This window comes from Lichenostomus cassidix, chromosome 2, assembly GCF_008360975.1.
Source record: "Lichenostomus cassidix isolate B80296 chromosome 2, HeHo_3.0, whole genome shotgun sequence".
NCBI lineage: Eukaryota > Metazoa > Chordata > Aves > Passeriformes > Meliphagidae > Lichenostomus > Lichenostomus cassidix.
The window spans coordinates 120,434,633-120,454,457 of NC_139482.1; the positions used below are offsets into that span (position 1 = coordinate 120,434,633).

General features: G+C 36.3%; 1 protein-coding gene across 4 annotated transcripts in view; it reads right to left on the bottom strand.

Annotated features, from left to right (window-relative positions):
- The window catches only part of JPH1 (junctophilin 1), an 81,824-nt gene that overhangs the window by 60,473 nt on the left and 1,526 nt on the right, over positions 1 to 19,825 (bottom strand). For all 4 annotated transcript variants that reach the window (XM_085053061.1, XM_085053060.1, XM_085053058.1 and 1 more), the window contains exon 2: positions 13,732 to 14,488. In XM_085053061.1, the coding sequence (XP_084909187.1) occupies positions 13,732 to 14,488 (757 nt within the window). The remainder of the gene's footprint in view (positions 1 to 13,731; positions 14,489 to 19,825) is intronic.

The following is a 19,825-nucleotide window of genomic DNA, read 5'->3' on the forward strand; positions in this document are numbered from 1 at the left end:
ATCCTTCAGGGTCATGAAAAGGAAGGTAATTTCAATTTATAATATGAAAGCCTTTTCATATTTTCATACTAAAATCCCACAACATTATCGCCCTTCTTGTTGTCTATTTCAGATCAATTTAATTAGAAAATAATTTTCTCATGTCAATATTACTAATACACTGCTATGTATGCAAGGATCCCCCCTACTGAAACCCTCCTGCTTTCACTCAGAAGCACCATAATCTGAATCATGCCAATTTTTCCTTGTTCTTGCTATTGAAGAATGTAGAGCTTTCCCTGTAATATGCTCATTCTTGAAGTCCCTGCTTTATTCACTAGATTTAACATAATGCTCTTATCTAAGTTTGGGGGGTTTTGTTATAAAATCTCTGCCTACTTCCTTTGGCGTAAATATTAAGACATATTTCAGCAGCAGAAAGGCAGAAGAGACCAACACAATGCCTCCATACCATTCTCTCTATTGGTACAAGCAATTGTATATACCACAACATCCATGGGCCATGGCTAATTATTTCCTTTTGAGAAGAAACCAGAGACTCAAAGACTAGAAATCTGTAATTTCTTTCCTGGTAAGTCACTGAGAAAAGCGAGAGGAAAAAAAAAAAAACAACCAACAAACTTGTTCATTATTATCAGCACAGTGCTTATAAAGACAGTATTACTGAACTCAAACAGAACAACAATGTTCTTAAAAAAACCCCACAGGAAATCATATTTTCACTGCTCCTCTTATTATTAGTGAATATATTTTGCTAATAATTGCATGATCACAAGTAGGCTAGGTTCTGTAATTTCAGGAATTTAAAACATATATTATGAAAAGGCCCTAGAGCCTATACAACTTAAAAGATGATATGGAACATTTGTGAACAAATATTGCACACAGAATGGAGTAAAAGCAAATAGAAAAGCTATAGTAAGTTGTCCCATCAGAAACAACTTCTGGTACCATCCTTAGGTCTCTACTCATACTCTCTAAGAAAAATGACTGCAGGTATATACTCTGAGAAGGATCTGAAAAATCAATGTATTTCTCCCTTTCACTTGTAAAGAACATCAAGGGTGAGAGCACAAAAAAACAGCCCAAAAGAAGTTTGAACCTGTTGTGTACATACTCTTCCAGAAGCAATACACAAAACAGTATCAGCTTTAAGAGGATGCTGTACACTATGATAACTGAAGCTTCTGGCACTTAACAAAGGCGCAGCAATGTCTATAGGCATTGTTTCTGAGCAACTCTGAACAGGTTAATGGGATATATCAGAGTATTTAGACAAAAGATGCCCAATTACCTTCCAGGATGTTCTCATGCCCTTTATCCAGCTGATTATATGTAGAGTCTTTTCCCTTACAAGCAAAGTGATTGCTCTGATGGCATCATTTCCTTTCTTCCTGCATTCAAGTTTTTTTCTTTTTCATTAAAGCTACACAATAGAAAAACAAACAGCAGGAAGGGATGTAACTGCAGGCTAAGGTGACACTTGGTTGACCTTAGGATACAAGCAGACTTGTCTTGTCACATTCACAAGGAGCAAAACCTTTCAGCCCTGTCGCAGGGAGCCTGACCACAGGCAACAGCTCCACTGCAATACAACATGACCTTTTTGACATAGAGAAATAAAATACTGCTACCAAAGTTATCTCATCACAAACATTTATGATGAGAATTTCAGTCAGCTATCCACATTTTTAAATTGAGCCTCTTTTTTCTTCATTCACTGCTGCAAAGTGAGTTATAGCATCAACTTACTCCTAGTCCTATTTGTACATTCAATCCTGCAATGGCATACTAAAAGATAAATCAGTTTGGATCTTCACAGTAAATTTAAGAGCAAAATATTGGAAATATTACAAAGATTTAATTAACTTAAGGGAAGATTAATCATTTCCATCTTGCTCTCTCCTTTACAGAGGTCTCCGGGATAGATTAACTCTAGGAAACGCTTTATTACACATGATACAAGTGCAGAAGACAGTGACATTTAGCTTTATTGCAGGTCTGGTGTTCAAATTTTACCTCACATACATATAAAACTTTCTAGAAAAATTATTCATCTTATTTCGGCGTATCATGGCCCTCAGCAGGGCATCTGATCTAAATTACTATTCATTTAAAAATACCCCTGTGCCAAAACAAGGAATATACCCAAAGCAAGTATCAGACATACCACCTCAGACTGACCAAAAATCTAGAAGAAATATAAGGTATAAAAGTAGCATCACTATCAAATTTTGAAGTGAGCATACTCAGCAGAAGTTTTCAGTAAATCCTACTTTTAACCTTTTGAATAAAGAATGATACCTAAAAAAAAAGATACACTGGAAACTCTGAAAGAAGATCTGACATTAATCGGAAACTTTTTTCACTTGATGTGCTGTAAAATGCTGATTTCTAAACTGTACCACAGCATGAGACCAGCAGACAACAGAAATCGGATGGTTATATAATTTGGTGGTTAAGCAAAGATATTTTTAGTGCTTTGCTAATCCATCTAATGCATTTCTTTCCAAGAGAAGAAAATGCATTACACTGATAGCAATAACAGGGTCAAAACCTGAGGATATTGACAAGGAATTTACATTTTCTAGAAAATAAAAAATTATCTCAAATTATTTTTAATGGCATCCATTTTGAAGCAGGGTTTATCAGAGATTGGGAATGGGTGACACTCACTCATCAGTAATTGAAGAGAAGTACCAAAACAAAGAGGGAAACTTTCACAGAAACACTTCAAACAGGAATCTTATAATGCAAAACAAGCTGATGACACCTCAAGAGACTCAAACAAACGGAAAATTAAGAGTGTAGACGATTTCTGAGTGGCACATAGTTTATGCTAGCTGGGAAGCCTAAAGCAACTTCTACTTTTTCTGAAGGAGTATTTTTTACAAAAATGACAGTAAAGAAACCATAAAGGGATACTAATAGAATTTTATAATAGCTCTAAAATTCAAGACTTTCATTTGTTTTCTCAGCTCCTTTTTACTGTATTGTTGCTGCATTAATTTTAAATGCTTATTATATTAAGTAATAAATTTTTGAAGTACTATTTTAAATCTTCCAGAGAAAAATATCCCTATGAAAACAATGAAAATATGAGTTTACAATGCATGTTATTTGGGATATTAACAGAACTTTGATAATTATTTCCCCTTATATTCTATTTCATTTTAATCTTGAGAGGAACAAAGCATATTTAAACTGAAAGTATGGGAATAGGACCACCAAAGGACAACAGAAGTATCTTTATAAACAGTAAATATTCTTGAAGAAAGAGTAGTTAAAACACTCCTTTACTGTAATCTGAAACAAACTACAGTGGACTTAAAGGTCTTGATCTACTTGAAAGTTTCCTTTATTAATTGATGGAAGCGTCAAAGTTGCAGACAAAATGTTTCCTCAGCTCACTTGCACTTCAGCAGGCTCAATTTCTGCCTCCTCTGAAATTTTTCTTGCAAAATGAGACAATTCAGTGTCAAAGCAGAGATGAAAAGATTCAAAGGTGTGAATTAGTTTTACTAATGAAAAGACAATAAATGGTTCTAGAGTCAGATTATATTAAATGGTTTTAACAGTGAGCGTATAAAAGCAGAAAATCCAAGAGGAAACTGTCACCCTAATTCTGCAAAGGGAATTTCTATGCAAAACCAGAACTATTTTCTTGAATGGATTTAGCAGTGCAAGGGTATACATCTGCTCAAACACACATTTTCATGTACCAGCAAATTCCAGGCAAATTAGTTACCTTTTTCAAATAAAAGTATCTTTTAAAATATCACATTAGAAACACTAAAAGCAGAACGGCATTTCTTAAATTTTCAGGGACCTTGAACAAGCAAGCAAGGTTTCTAAAGACAGTTTTCTCAGACTGAACGATGAAGACACAGTCAGTATGTTCTCTGAACCATCAAGCAAAAATGCCTTCATTATTACAAAGTGTGGATTCAATATATTGTGAAATAGCAAATAAATGGGAGAACTTTTGCTATGAGGAAATGAGCTCACACCTTTCACAGATCCAACCCTTGTGCAACCCCTACTCAAGAACCAGGGCAAATTCAACATTTCTGTATTAGAAATTTAGTAGTACTCTATACTGAAAGGATTCCAGTTTGGCTTCATCCTTGCTGGAAACATCAATAATCTAGCTGCGCAAACAAGTGTGTGAGACCTCTGAGGCTTACCTATCTGTACTGTATGGAGACCTTCCTGAAAGACACACCAGCTCTTTCATACTGTTCACTCACCACTAAGGTCTGCAGCCAAAGTTCATCCTGTTATGCAGCATGTCATCTCTCGGCAGTTAACTCACAACTGCTATACCACTTTTATACTGCTCTAATCATCAGTGTAAGGAGCAAGTGAATTCAAATCAAGTATCTGTTACATCACAAAGATGGAACTAACAAGTGAACCCTTAAAAGCCATTTGAAGTGTATTCTGATCAACTAGAACTTGAAGAAAACATCAAATCAAATTTAGCACAAACTCCTTGGTGAATTTGTTCAGAACCATAATTTTGACTAATTGCTCTCTGCATTCTTTTTCATAAACCCAGCAAAGCTAAAAGCTAAATGCTATCTAGTTTAATCCTTCTGTTAAAAAAGGTTCATTCCCAGAGCTCCATCAACAATTCTTCCATCAGAAAAGCATTGTATTTGTGCATGTCGCAGACAGAGATACAGACTTTGAGGTGAAAATGCTCAGTGTCTTTTCCTGATAACAAGCACTTGTATAAAGTTCAATTATAAAGTAATACAACTAGATCTTTTGTAGGTGGTCTAAATTTTGAGTCTAATTTTTATCTGTTCCCTTTCAGTCTTAAAATCAATTTCTGAAACAGGTATAAACTGGATTAGGAAATAAAACTACACTCTTCACCGATTCTGCATATACTATCAAACATTGTTTGGGATTGTAACATCCATTGTAATTTTTTTCTCCTAATTCATTATCCACTAAGAATATAAAACAATATTTATACTGTACATGGCACCATTAAGAAATTGTGAATGCTGGGCAACATCAGACCTTCCAACATGAATTAAGTTGTGCACAAGCAATCTAGCCACCATGGGAAGGCAAAGCCTCTTCATCAGAAACTACTGACTAATACTTCAACAGATCTGTACAAATCAAACATGTCTGAATATCAGAAATAGCCACCAACTTATCTGTTCTGTTGATTTTTATGAAAATTATAAATGCCTTTCCCACTTCTGTTGCTAATCTGCAATTGCCAAAAAGGTACTGCTCTCTGAAGCAGAAAATGGTGTTATGAATGGTAATACATTTAGAAACATTCCAAAATGTGACCTTGGGTGAACACACACACAAGTTCCTGTGAAGTCACTTCAGCTTAGTGATCACCAAGATATCTTGGTCTTTCTTTTCACCGTGGAAGTCAAGTTTCTAACCTGCAACAGGTATGAAACCCTAGCTTCAAATAAGAGCAAACCAGGTATGTGATGCATACCCACATCTGCCAACAGACCACCTCAAGAGTAAGACTCTTTTGAGTCTTGGTTGTTTCCACATGTGGATTCTAAGCACTTTTGCAAAACTAAGAGTGACATGATCCAATGCCTTTATTAATGAAGTAGTCTAAAAATTCAGATAAAAAATATCTTTGAAATTATTCACCCCAAAAAGGAAAGCTAAAGCAGCAGCAAAATGACCTCTTCCTCTTATAAATGCCAGTAAACTGAGGCAAGCAGGAAGTGGAGGTGCTGCATTACAGCAGTAACAACAAGCCTTACCTACCAGATTCAGTGCTAAGAGAAAAGAGAAATAGATACCTTTCTTCTTAACCTCCTAGAACAAAAGAGCTGAGAATTCACATTTAACTGATTTCATTTTAGTCAGAAACTAATAAGGAAATTTCTGGCTTTTAAATGCAAAACTGTAATACCATCATTTCTCAACAACCCCTACTTTTATTATAGTAGGACTAAATTATAGTATTTCTCACCAAAAACTCTGGAAATAAGGATTAGGAAAAAAAGAGAGCAAAAATCCTAAAGGGAATAAAAAATTAATTCAGAAACAGAATATAATGGGACAGACTAAATGACTGGTTTCCCAATTGCAGTTTACCACTGGGTATCCATAGGGCTCAAGGCTGAGAACCAACGTCATTCATAAATGCTGAGGAAAAGCTGTAAACAGCTAAGTGGCAGAAATTGTGAATGGCAGTGTCAGAAAGTCTGAGGGACAACCACAATGAAGGGCTGTGCAAAACTCACTGATCACTCTTAATGGTGAATGAAGTTCAATTTTCAGTGTAAGTGTAATGTGCAAAGCAGAACAACCCTAACTTTATTCATGAGAGAAGTGGCTTTGAGGTGACCTCGGGAATGAGCTCTTGCGAGACTCACTCTATTCAGCAGATCTGGGAATACTAGATCTTGAGAGGACAACAGGAAAAATCAATAGGTTGTTTCAGATGTTAAACACTTACATGGGCTTGAGGGGAGGCAAACTTGTATGGTGAAATTTATTCCTGGACACTAGCCCCAAAGAGACTTTGCCTCTATCGACACAGACAATGAGAGCAAAGAACTGCAGAAGAATGAAAAAGCAGAAAACAAAGCACAAATAGAGAAGTACTAGAAAAGGAAGAGCATAGAGATATCAAAAAGAATGCAAGTATGTATGAAGTCTGTTAAAAACATAAAGCAGAAAAATGTATTAATCACCAGAAACATGAGAAGTCATAATATGTATCACTGATCCACTAGTATTCAAACAAACAGCACTACTCATTGAACTACACCAGTTTTGAGAATATTAATCAATTATTATTTGGGAAACATAGAATTAGATCAATGTAGGGAGCATGAATTAATCATTTGAATGAGTATTTTTCTGCTGTAGTTGTTCAGTGAGAAACATCCTACTCTGTGGAATACTGATTGACAATGTTACAGTTAGATGATACCAAGTTTTCTTATCTCTTTGAAGAAGCAAGCTGGGAATGTTCTGTCAGAGTTGATTTAGTCTTTGAGAAAAACATCAAGTAAATTACTCAAGCTCCAACTAGAATTACTAGACATATGTATGCAGTCGTACTAGATACAGCACAAATACAAAATACCTTTTTGGTTTTGAGAATATTTTTATAGCAACCAATAACATAAATCTAATGACTTTACAGTACAGTTCATACATGACTAACAAGTACCAACAATCCAGATTTTGTTTTTCAAATGGGTATTTATTTCCATCACAGAAATTCTCCTGAAAGTCAGTAGAGACAGCTGCTATTTGCAGCTTAGCTTTTGAACAATTACTGTAATACAGATCAAAACTGACATGCTGTGTAAAAACTAAGGCGAGAAATCTGCATAAAAGGTCATCTTCTGTGGCTAAAAAAAAATAAATTAGTCTCTTTGTGTATCCCAGTATCATTTAAAAAAACCCTTAATGTTGTCGCATACATATACTGGGCCACCACTGCAAAGATCCTCTCTGCTCCTGAATTAAGTATTCTGGAAACTGGGGAAAAAAACCATCCTTATCATCTGAATAAAGAAACATTTCAAGAAGGTCTGTACAGTAGAAAAAGGCTTTCTATTTTCTTAGGTTATTTTAGAAGCAGTGGTGCAGCATTGTTTCATTTATGTTCTGAAAGCACTGAATGTTTTCAATCTTGTACTAGCAATCTCCTGATTTTAAACAATTTAGAAAAGCACCTCTCAAGTAACTACTCTGTGTCTAAAACAAACACAAGGTAAGACTGGATATACACCAGCACTGCTTACAAAAAAACCAAACCCTATTCAAGCCTCTGGCTGTAGGTAGGCATATTTGGATATAGATAATTTGATAAAAAATTAAATACTTGAAGCTTGTTAAAAGTTCGAGCTGAGGGACGGTACAGGACTAATTTTGCGTATTTTCAGCCATGTAATCTTGGTACATGAAATACTCAGAAAATAAAAAAAACAACAACTGTGTAGTGATGTTTATACTATTTATGTATTTTAAACAGATGTATTATTCATTCCCCAGGAAATAACTGAGGAACAGTCCAAGATTATATTCTTTTACCAATGAGTTGTTTGTGAAATCTGAGTGAAAACGTGCCCCACTGAAGTTAGTGGTGTAACTCCCACAGGATTCAAAGAACATACGGTTTTCTATAAAGAATGCAGAATTAACTTTAAAATTACTATCTATAGTAGCTCAAGACCTATTTTAAGTTTTACCACAGCATTTTATTTGTTATCTTCAAACAAACTACGTAGCAAAATGATTAAAAGTGATTTTGTTTTGAACCTAAGGCAGCTCTTTGTACTGAAGCAAGCAGTCTTATATAAATGCCTTTGGTATTTGTTGGATCCTATTCCTAAACACAATGTTCATATTTCAGCTATAATAAGTAAAGCATCTCCAAGGCGTGTGAGGCTCCAGTGTTGCAAGTGTCCACTTTAGTTTCTTGAGTAAAGTGAGAGTCGTAGAGTCAGCTAAACCCATCATGGAAAGCTCTGTGTGGCACACATAATTCAATGCTGTTTGGAATGACTGGCAGCTGCCTTCTAATGTGGACACAAACTGTACTACCACATGCATGTAATTTCAGCTCTCCCTAGAAATCACAGCTTGTTCGGGTCAAGCTGAGCACACTGGTCACACAAGGCAACGAACTCAACAAAGGAACTGGCTAATAAACCATTTAGTACTCTTTCTTGAGACTTCCACATGCTTCATATAACCCCATCATGCAGCACAGCATACAAAGCTTACTCTAAATCAAGATTATAAGAAATATGAGCAGTGGGTTTTTAAGTGTCTGCTGTACTGTGCACACGGGTGCTCAGGGGTGGACAACTGAGCTGGAGGTGCTGCCCAGTGACCTGAAGCCAACACTAAGTGCCCAAGCACAGGCTGGGGCAGCACCAGGCCAGGACTCAGGGTAAAATGGAGTTCCCTGAATCATCCTCAGCAATGAACATCACACAAGCCCGCTACTGGCTCCAGGCCACAACGACAGTGAAGGAGAGCAGGGACCCAGGAAAGTCCATGTTCTGGGGGTGGGTTCACTCCCAAACAAACTTATTATATTGGGTCTCCACTGCTGGGTCAATCTCCACTGGGTCAATCCTGCTGCACCTTCCTCCCGCATCCACTTCTAAAAACTTCAGACTCCTTCCCAGCTACACAGAACAAAGCAGGCTGCTTGTGAGACAGGAGCACAAACAGAGTTTCAGCAGCTTCTATTAAAAAATAAAGGCTGAAACTTAACTATAGCATCTGTAGACTTGGACACAAACACGTTAAAAATAAAACTGAGCTGACTAAAAAAGCTGCTCTGAAAAAAAAATCGCTGCAGAAGATGCCAGTTAATCCCTCTTCAGTGCTTCACTTAAAAGATCTTCCTGACTAGAGGTTTGCTAGTCACTGCTCTCTGAGCACAGACAGCTAATTAACAAGGAGGCACTGCTCCATATTATTAGTAGCAAGATATTGACTTTACTGTTATCTTATTCTCGGATCCAGTCTTTTGCCAGCTTCTTTTCATCTGTTGGGCATTGCCTTTTCCCCAGACTGCAAGGTCTCCAGCCAGCATAATTTGTTTGTGCAGTGCCTGACACAAAGGAACCATTATGCTTCACAAAATCTCAGGTGCTCATGTAATGAGAGCCCATTACAATATTGCTTTTAAGGCGGTCACAAGTTCTCATGGCATATTATGACAATACATACACTTCACTTAAAACTCACTCAAAACTTTAAAGTAATTAAAAGTATTTAGCTTCTGTGAAAAAAAGAATAAAAAAGAAGTTAAAATTCTTTAATCTGCTTATGACCTGAGATCTCAATGAAAAGGAAAATATCAACAAGTAAATAATTTTTCTTTTGATTTCTTTCTCCCTTTTCCTTCATACACTATCTTCCGGTTCATATTTCATATTACTCTACTTTTATCAGGTCCCTCTGTGTCCCTGCAAAGTTTGTTTTTCCTCAGAGAGCTGACACTTAAAGGAGAAGACCTTTTAAGGGGAGAATTAACTGGAAAATACTTGAAGGGAGGGAAAAAAAAAACACAAAAAGGCCTGGCTCTGAATGCTCAATTTTTAAGCCATAAAATTGACTTTTCTGAAAGAATTTGGAACATGAAGGGTTGTTAGGAACATCATTCCTTCTGCTTCCAGTGCTTCATGTTTACTTACAGGACTGATGTATTTTAAAAATATCCAGTGACACTCAGTATTATACAGTAAGTTTATGTTCAAACTCTGAAAATTAATTCCAGAAACATAACAGTTTTATATCATCATAAGTATTGGTGAAAGCAAAGTTAATATAATACACCATAATGAGAACTTAAGTAATTTTCATACTGGAAAAGAAATGCTCTAATGTAATTGCCGTTCACATTGAACTGCAGAAGGATATCTCCATTGAATGAGACATATGACAATGACAAAAAAGGAAGTTCAAAATCCCTACAGCGAGAATTTTGTGATAGCCTCAAAATCAGTTTCCACCTGACTCTTAGTTGAGTCAACATTTGAGGCTTTTCAGTATCTTCCAAAAGGCTCTTCCGAACTTACAACTTCCAGCATTTAAAGCACTTCACATATATAGAAAAGAATCAGAGGTTTCTGGAAAGTAGGTTCTCCTTTCAGACAGGAACACCCAAAAAACACATATAAAGCTGACTGCTTTCAGCACAACGTGCTAATTTTCATTAATTACTCCCTATATTAACATTATTTTAAAAAGGGCACCTTATAAAGTTTTGAAAAGGGAAAACGTTGAAACACTTTTGAAGTTTCTCAAATTCGGGGATTTTGGTATTTATGCTGAAATATTTTTCCTTAAATACAGCAAGTGAAACTCTAAAACACAATCAAATCCATTAAGATGCACTATAATTTTAAAAGCATTTTTATTAATCACTAATTTATAATCTGTTTGGAATACATATCTGTGTAGCAGAAGCTTGTAATTATTTCCCTGACGCAGCAGCTTTTTATACATCACACAATATTGCAATCTGCTGTCTTTTGAGAAATGCTGCTGTCATTTCCAAAACACCTCAGTACAAATGCCTCAAAAACCCAAAAGCTAAGTCAGGAGAGCCAATGTAAATTCAGGTTCAGAAAAGCACTATTTATCCCAATTTTTTTTTTTTCTATGTATATGAAACTGCCATTTTAGATAAAGGAGGATTACACAGATTATTAAGGAGGACTTTTAGACATAAAAAGACATCAGGAATATAAAGCAAAACAGTGGTAGGTCTCGTTGAAGACTGTGTGGACATCTGTCACAGGTCAAACTACCAGCCAAACCTGTCATGACCAGCAGGGAGCTATGAAGAGGAGTGCGGTCTGTTTCCATTTGACTGAACAAACATTTTGGGAATAAACAATACTGGAAGAACAGCATATAACTACAAGTTGCATTGAAAAGGAAGGTATCTGGTGAGAGTCAGGATTTCTAGCTCTTTGGTTTGACGCTTTTTGGGTTGAGAAAAGGTCTATCTAGCGAGTTTTTTTACTAATGGAATGGAAATCTACAGTAAGCACACAGTGCTGGTGACATCTGTCCAGTCTGAAACACAGAAGGCCACTGTGCAGTGAGGTTATGCCATATGGGCAGAACCACCTTTGTATCAAACATCAGAGAAATTACAGAAGGCACTTCTCCTAGACTTTTTTGTACAGTAGTAATTATCAGGAAACAGACAAGACCACCATCCTCATATTCATCTAAGAAGACATTGCAAGAATGCTACTGTCTGAAGAATTAATATATTATTAATATATCAGTTTGGTAAAAAATACAGTCACAAACCAATACAGGTCCTCAAGTTTCAGTCAGACAGAAGTTCTTTCATCTTGAAACCATACCAATCTGGTCAGCATAGATCTTAACAACTATTTGAAATGGAAGCTTTTTCCTCAATGCTGCTCTAGAATCTGTTCCAGATGATCTGGCTCTCAGACAGTCAGTGCTACTGACCCTGTCAGTATGACAGTCCCTTAGTTCACACAGTGCCATGGCCTTACTCCTACTGGTTGATACTCAAAACAGCTCTGAAATCTTGAGAGACAGGAAGGGTTTTGTCGTTCTTACTAGAGGAGTCCAACACACACTCACAAGTGAAGTTAATATTATCTTCATGCCTGATGTTGCCTGACTAGGTGTCAGGTAGGTCTCTTGGCCTTTGAATCAGTGCGAGTACAGTTGGTGCAGTGGCTACTTAAAAGAGAGAAAACCTGAATCTGCAATCTTACTATCTATACTGGTAGTCATGGGAGTGTTTCAGAGAGATTCTCAGCTGAGAAACCAAAGGAGAGATCACCCCTGGTCACAGCTGGACTACAACTGATTCTTTTTGCTGCACTTTGAAAAACGGTTTTTCAAGAAAGAAACACTGTTTTCATGAATTGTTCCAAAAGAAGCAATGTGAACTGTGTCCTCCACCTAAAAATCAAAGGGAAGGAAAAGCAAACAAAACCCTTCAGAGACACTTCTTGAAGAGGAAGTGCATAAACTGTGCCTTGGAATGTAATGGTGTCAGACTATGTTTTAACAGCTTTATATGGACTCAAAAGGGTGACTCCCCCTTTCCATACATCCCCCACCCAATTTTTATCACAACTTGGGCTTATTATGTATTGACAGAACATGAATGGGATCCAGTACTTTCTTAAAGTTAGTTATTACACAGCTGTTTTACTAATATGGTATACTGTCATACAATGCCTCACACATATTTATAGAAGTAACCAAGTATACACTACCCTTTAGTTACTTACGTGACCAGCTCTCAGAAAGGTCCTTTAACAGTACGCTACATTCTTCATATTAATGTCTCAACTACTTTTTGCTATGAGCATTTTTATGTATTCAAACTCTCCCACTTAGGCAATTTTTGGTATTTTCTGTATTCTTTATGATTATCAGGAAAAGTGTAGTTGATGAGGACATGCTAGTGACCACACTAAATTAGGAATCAGTTGTTCAGCTCAAACAATAAGGTGACATCCTCTTTCTAAAATAGCATGAAGATTTTCTTTCATGCACATTTCTGGACTCTTTTTTTTAAATTCAAAGCATATTTCAAGAAAAGCCTGCCTGAGGAAACAAACTAAAGCCAGCAATGGAGAAACTGCTACAAAAACTTATTGGAAGGCAATAGAAATTAGTTTTTTAAAGAGCTCTCAAACTTAACAATAAAACCTATTAAAATGGTCTAATTTATTTTATTTTTAAAAAAATCTGTCTAATTTTAAACAGCCTCAAAGCACAACATCCTTGACCATTATGCTGTTCATACCACAGTTTCTCAGGTCCGCAGATGGATCTTAAGATGCCCATTGTCAAATGGGCAGCTTCAGTGAGTTTAAGATGCTATCAAAAGAATCAGCAATACGATAAGCATAACTGAAGCATACTTATGGGAAAATATTCAAACTTTATCTCACATCCCCCAAATCATTCACTTATTTCCTCACCAGTTTTATTTTCCAAACAGGTTTAAAGTCATAATGCCGCAGCTCTTGAGAGAGAGCAGAAATGTATGAAGAATGGAAATCTACTCTTACAGTATACTGTGGAACATACATAAACTCTTTACTCAAGTGAGTCGAAGTTTAAAGTTTCACATGTGTAATGCCACTAAAGTCAATGGAGCTACACATGTGAAATTGAAAGGTGAGCCAGTGTTCACTAACACCAAGGTTTACAGCCTTCCATTTGAAAACTTACCTTGAGGTTGCAATTTCCACTTTGGTTCTTGCCATGGCAGCTGCTCGCTGTGCACCCTCTATTGCTCTATCCACCTTTTCTCTAGTTTTTGTGTTTCGTATTGGTATAAGTTGCTTTCTTATTCCACGGACCAAAATGTTATTTTTGTACTTTCCCTCTTCTTTGGTGCCATCTGGAAACATGGTGCATCCATATCCATGCCTCCTGTTATTCAGCCACTCTCCTTCATATTTCATACCATTTGAACGCTCACTGATACCAAAACCACTGCGCTTGTCATTCTTCCATTCACCCATATAGGCTTCTGTAGTGGTAGCATCAACATGGTCTTCCAGAGGGCTATAATCACAGTCACCATCTCCAAAACTAATTGTAGAGTTGGCGTCACTAGAACTAATTCTGCTCATAGCAGCATCGCTCCTGACGGAGCTCCGTTTGCTAGATATCGATGACCTAGACTCCGATTTCCTAAGTTTTATACTACCAAGAAGGGATCCTCTTCTGAACAAGCCTCCTTTTTTCTTAATGCCCATGGCTTCTGCCTCACTGTGGAAATTGAGCACAAATCCTCCTCTTGTTCCAGCCGGGCTGTCTGAAGTGACATCGTGCAGAACAGTGCCATTGCTCTGCTCACTTCGAAGCGATGCCAGAGATGTTCGGAGAGGTGAACGGATCACAGTGGCCATGCCGTAGGGTACACTCTGACGTACGCCATATCCATGCCTCATCCCTCCTGTCCACTGCCCCTGGTAGGTGCCTTTTAAAGTAAAAAGAAGTTAAATTTAGGAAGCTGTAGAAGACTTAGACCTCTACATCCAATATGCTACAGGCAATGCTACATTGTCAGCTCTGGTTTTGGTAAGAAGAGATGCACATGACACAGCACATAAACTACTTTTGTTACTTGTTTTTCTTATGAATTATTTTTTCGCTTAGCAAGTCCTTCACTTTCACAGCTGAACTAATTTATTTTGCAACTAAGACACAGCAGCTATAATCATAAGCATTTTTTAATGGATCTGTTCAGGAAAAAAAAATTGAGAGAAATTTCTAAAATAGGACTCCCTCAACCATTTTTAAGGTGGACTGATAGGAAGATGGCCTGCAGAAACAGAGACACATTATATGTAGTCAGCTGAGGAGGGAAGCTGGGCTGGAGAGAAGGGAGAGAACAGGACACTCACAGCTCTTGTGCCCAGTTGCTCACAGAAAGAGCAAGTAGGAGAAGTAAACGTCCCGTTATCTTGAGTTTAAGGTAACTACAAACATCTCCTTGTCAGGAGCTATTTGACAATGCACTGGATTGTCTTCAGATGGGTCTTTGGATCCACTGTCATAAACCTCTACTGTAAAACCTTTTTAAAATTTTGTGCAGATTTGAATGAAAGAACAAAACCTTAGGATTCCTTTCTCTTTATGAACTCTTCATACCAACACCTTCTGGTATCTCCAGTACATAAACATGCACTTCATTTTCCATTATGTTGTGACAGAGGGATCAAAAGCATGAATTCCTTAGCCCTTTTTTTTGCCTTTCATTTGCTCTGCAGTATGTAAGAAAGGCAAGGCAGCAACAAAATACTGCACAACATTGTAGCAAACATATAATCATAATTACTCTTGTAAAAAATTTTAAACAGCAATGTAAGGAGGAACATGGTGCATGGTATGAAAAGTCATGGATGCCCATGCAAAGCTGCACTGGAGCCAAACCCCACCTTTATCAGATTACTACAGCAGACTGTATTTTTCTTGTATTCTCAAAAGGCATTTTCATTGTGACACTTGCCAGTGTCTGGTCTCTGAAGGCCACTTTTACCAGAGGCTGCAAAGGAAAGTGACAGGAATCCCTTAACGAGCAAATATAAGATAACTTGCTTTCTGAGAAAATTTCCCTCTAATTTCCATTACACTGCTTTAAGCTCCTCAAAATGTTGTCTATTGTCCACCTAGCGCTGTTTTTTTGTTTTTTTTTCTTGAAGCTACTTCAAATCTTCATAGAATTCTTAAATGTTTATTTCTACAATGGAATGAATAAGCAATCTTTATTTTCTTTTATTTGGATCTAATTTAATTGGAACACCTATTAACTATTCAGAAAACTAAATATCAAATGTTAAATTCAGTGACTGATAAATTTTTTGTGAGAATATTTGTGAAGTATCTGCAGTTGTAAATGTAGCTCCTAGATTAATTTGCTTTGAGATTCAGTTCTTTCATATAAACATACTGTTTTGGCTGTGAATGTGTCCACCATGTATCAAGGACTGCCTTACTCTTTACCTCTTCTGCTAAGCTGTATTTCAACGTTAACACACAATTAAATTTGCTAAGTCTGCTTTCTTTATTATATAATACTAGATAGGTTCCAAAACATAACTGTTTTGTGTTGGTAGAAAACCATACCAAGTGGAGGGTTTTTGTTTTAACAGATGGCTGCTGACACAAACAAACAACTTTCTTAGTTTCTTTCTCATTCTCTGTATCCTGGATACCTACTGCTGTACTGGTTGTAAGGGTGCTGAATCTAGGAACATGATTATTTTAAAAAACTCAGCATATGGGGAAGAACAAATAGAAACATGAGCACAAAGCACTGGTATGACATGTTCTGTAAATACTGCAAATATACTGGCACATTCTAATTTTTTTTTGTTTTATGAAACAAAATTCATGGAAACACATTAATACATTATGAGCATAAATTACTTAATTTTCTAATTATTTCTGGGATCTATAATGATATGCTGGAACTAAAAATCCGGATTCGTATATTTATTGCTACATATTATAACCCCTCTAATGTTCTGCACCAGTTAACTTAATTTTGAAATAATAAATCTAAGTCTAATTTTGATTATACTACATTACATTAGGGCAGCAACTCATAATTATGGCTCTCCATGCTACTATTACAATGTCAGACCTGAAGCACAATCAACTTATTTTAGTGCAGAATTTTATAGAAGTATAAAAGGTTAGTCTTTTTTTCTTACTAATATTTTAATTAATAAACATGTGTTTAATTGAAAGCTCAAAATAAATAATTAATTTAGGATTTTCATTTTTCACTACTCTGGAAAGAAGGGAAGTGGTTGCTGCTGCCCGTATGGGCATTCAAACAAGAACTATTGATGTGCTGCTATCCACTAGTCCAATTTTCCTTTCTATTGGGGGAAATAAAATCAATGCCAGCTTCTTCTAAAGACAAAATTGTTAAAAAGGAAATGGAAAATTCATACTAATTCAGTCCTTTAAAAGGATGAGATATTTAGGTTGAATTTTATGCAGTGTAACAGGTAACTATTATCTCTTCTATTATTATGAATCCATTAAGGGAAAGGCTTCTGACACTAATGCTAAAAAGCCAACTAATTTTCCTTGGTTTTTCAACTCACACTTTAAAGGAAAAGTATTTTAATAGCATACGGAGGACAGTGTCCAGAATGCAGACACAAGAGCCTAGAACAGTAATTTGATTGAATATATCAGACTTCAACTGCATCACCTTATTCAATTAAAAAAATGTTAGAAATCTTTAAACAAGCAAGATAAGGTATGTCAAATGGTGATACAATTAAATATAACAATGTATGATGTAAGACGTGATGAAAAACCTTATTCTATATATGAAGATGCAAACATATGCAATATTTACCTATCTCTCTAGACAGAGATAAATAGGAATGGTGTATCAACAAGCACACCATATTCTGTTTCACCTTATACCATAGCTGACTGTTCAAAGCAATTCCTCTAAGGGTCAGTTGTTAAAATTTTAATTAACACTGTAATTACTAATCTATTTTAAAATTGTATTTGACAATAAAACAGTAACTTTTTTTAGCATTGATTTTTCAAAAGCTAGGCTTGCTAGCCTTTGTAACTGATGAAACATTCAGCCGCAACTACTGATCATCCATCTGGTGTTTAACTGGTTCTCTTGAAAAGGTGTTCATATTTTGAGGTTGAGAACTATAAGAAAGTGTATTTTCTTTTCCTTTTGCTGGCAAGTTGCTGTAAGATATAATTTCATAACCTGTTTCCTTAGTTACAGTGTGCCATCCCTTCTAAAACACCCTTGGTACATCTTACAGCTGTAAATGTCATTGCCCACTTGCAGCTAATGTTTAAACCTACACTGTGAAAAAACCTGAGAGGCCAAGGACCCATTTAACAACTCCACTTGCTCTTATCCTTTACTTAGATATTCTGTGGCTTAACCAATTTGTTCTTTCATCACGATTTTTGCATGCTTTTCTGACTTAAGTGTTGAATAAGCGTAGACCTAGAAAGAAGACCTCTCAGAAATCAATGAACATACGTGACCTTCACACAGGGTGCTTTTGCCACTGCTCTCCCTCTGTGGAACAGTAACACGCAATTGGTTTTTGCTGTTGTTGGAAGGACCATAAATAACCAATTTAGAATACAGAAGTTTCAAATTAGGCCACAGTCCCTCCTCTGGTATGTTTTGCATCTTCACACAGATTAGCTTAAAGGAGGCACAAAAATCCAGACTGCTGCAGGGGACAGACCGATGGGCCACTTGAAGGCCCAGTGTAATCACATGCAATGAATGAAGTATCATGGTTTATAATTCACTGTCTTTTCCTCAGAGATTTGACTGAGTGACAACTTCAAGCATCTAAACACAGCAGGACACATATTACTCCTGTAGTGAAAAGTGTTGTGTGCAAAAGCACTGAGGAACACCGTCAATGCTTATTTTCCTTTTCTCTCCTTCAGTGATATCTCATAATACCACCAATGCACTGTAAAGGAACATAGTGGGGATATATAAAGAAAAAAGAAAAAAAGAAAAAGCTAGCAGCAAAGAGGCCTGGATCATAGTGAGTTTGAAAGCAAACTGGCAATTGGCATTTAAAGTAGTTTAAAGAGTTATTTCTCTATGCTGTTATTCTCAAGTAATCATAAAGAGAGAGCTTTCCTGCAAATGTTTTAAATTATGTTAAAGATAAATGTGTAAATCTGGTTTCCTTATAAACCCATTTCAGATGTTCTTCTGGTGTGCAAATAACATCTATTGTTCCCAGAGCATGAAAACAAAAACACATCTGCAAACATCTATGACGCACTGCTCTGCTTCATTCATGAGTACTTTCATTAAAATCAATGGGACTTCACACCCCTCTGTTCCTATGAACTGCAACATGCAAAAGAACTAGAGTCATGACAACAGATTTCAGCTAACAGTGTGAACTGGATCCTTCATATGTTGTTCCAAGTCTAACTATTGAGAGAATATATCTCAAATAATCAGTACTATCTTAAGTATAAGTATACCCACAAGACACCTAAAGAAAAAAGGATAAAAACAACTTCGAGAAAATAATTTCTAGAAGATTTACTGGAATGGCAATTTATTCTCCAGAAGGAGAGCGAGGAAAAAAAAAAAGACACTGTTTGTAATTTATTAGCCAAAACAAATATAGTAAGAATTGAAAATGCATTGCATGATGAAAGTGAAACTGGAATTCTGATTCTCTTTCATACATTGATTTTGGTGGTTTTCCTTTTTTTTTTTTTTTCTTTTTTTAATCCACAAATACATATCTCAGCTGTCTTTGAACATCAGAACTTTCCACACCAGGAAATGACTTTTGGACAGCTACAAATATCTATAAACAAGGGGACACAAACGTACAAAAACCACTGTTCATTTCATTTTCTGACAGAAATAAATCTTACCAAACTCGCTGTATTTTGCATTTTGGAAAGAAAAAATAGGAGCCCAACTGTAAATACCTCATCTTCTGCTTAATACAAAAATAAACTTTCAGGAGAATGGGTGATCAGAGATCTGACACAATTCCTTGAAGAAACCAACAAAAGTATCAACTGTTTTCTGATACATGAGTTAGTCCTTTAGTCACATCACACGAACAGTACCTCCGATTTTGGTAAATTCTATTTCCTGCATGTTAACTAAACACATTGCTGAACGCTGAAGCAAGCAGCATTTCTGTAAAAAAATCCCAGCAACTCTCTAGTCCGAAAACTGAGACCCGTTTTTCCTCTGCTTACAACGAAACAAATCCGTTTAATTGTTCTAAGCTGAAGAGCAACTCTG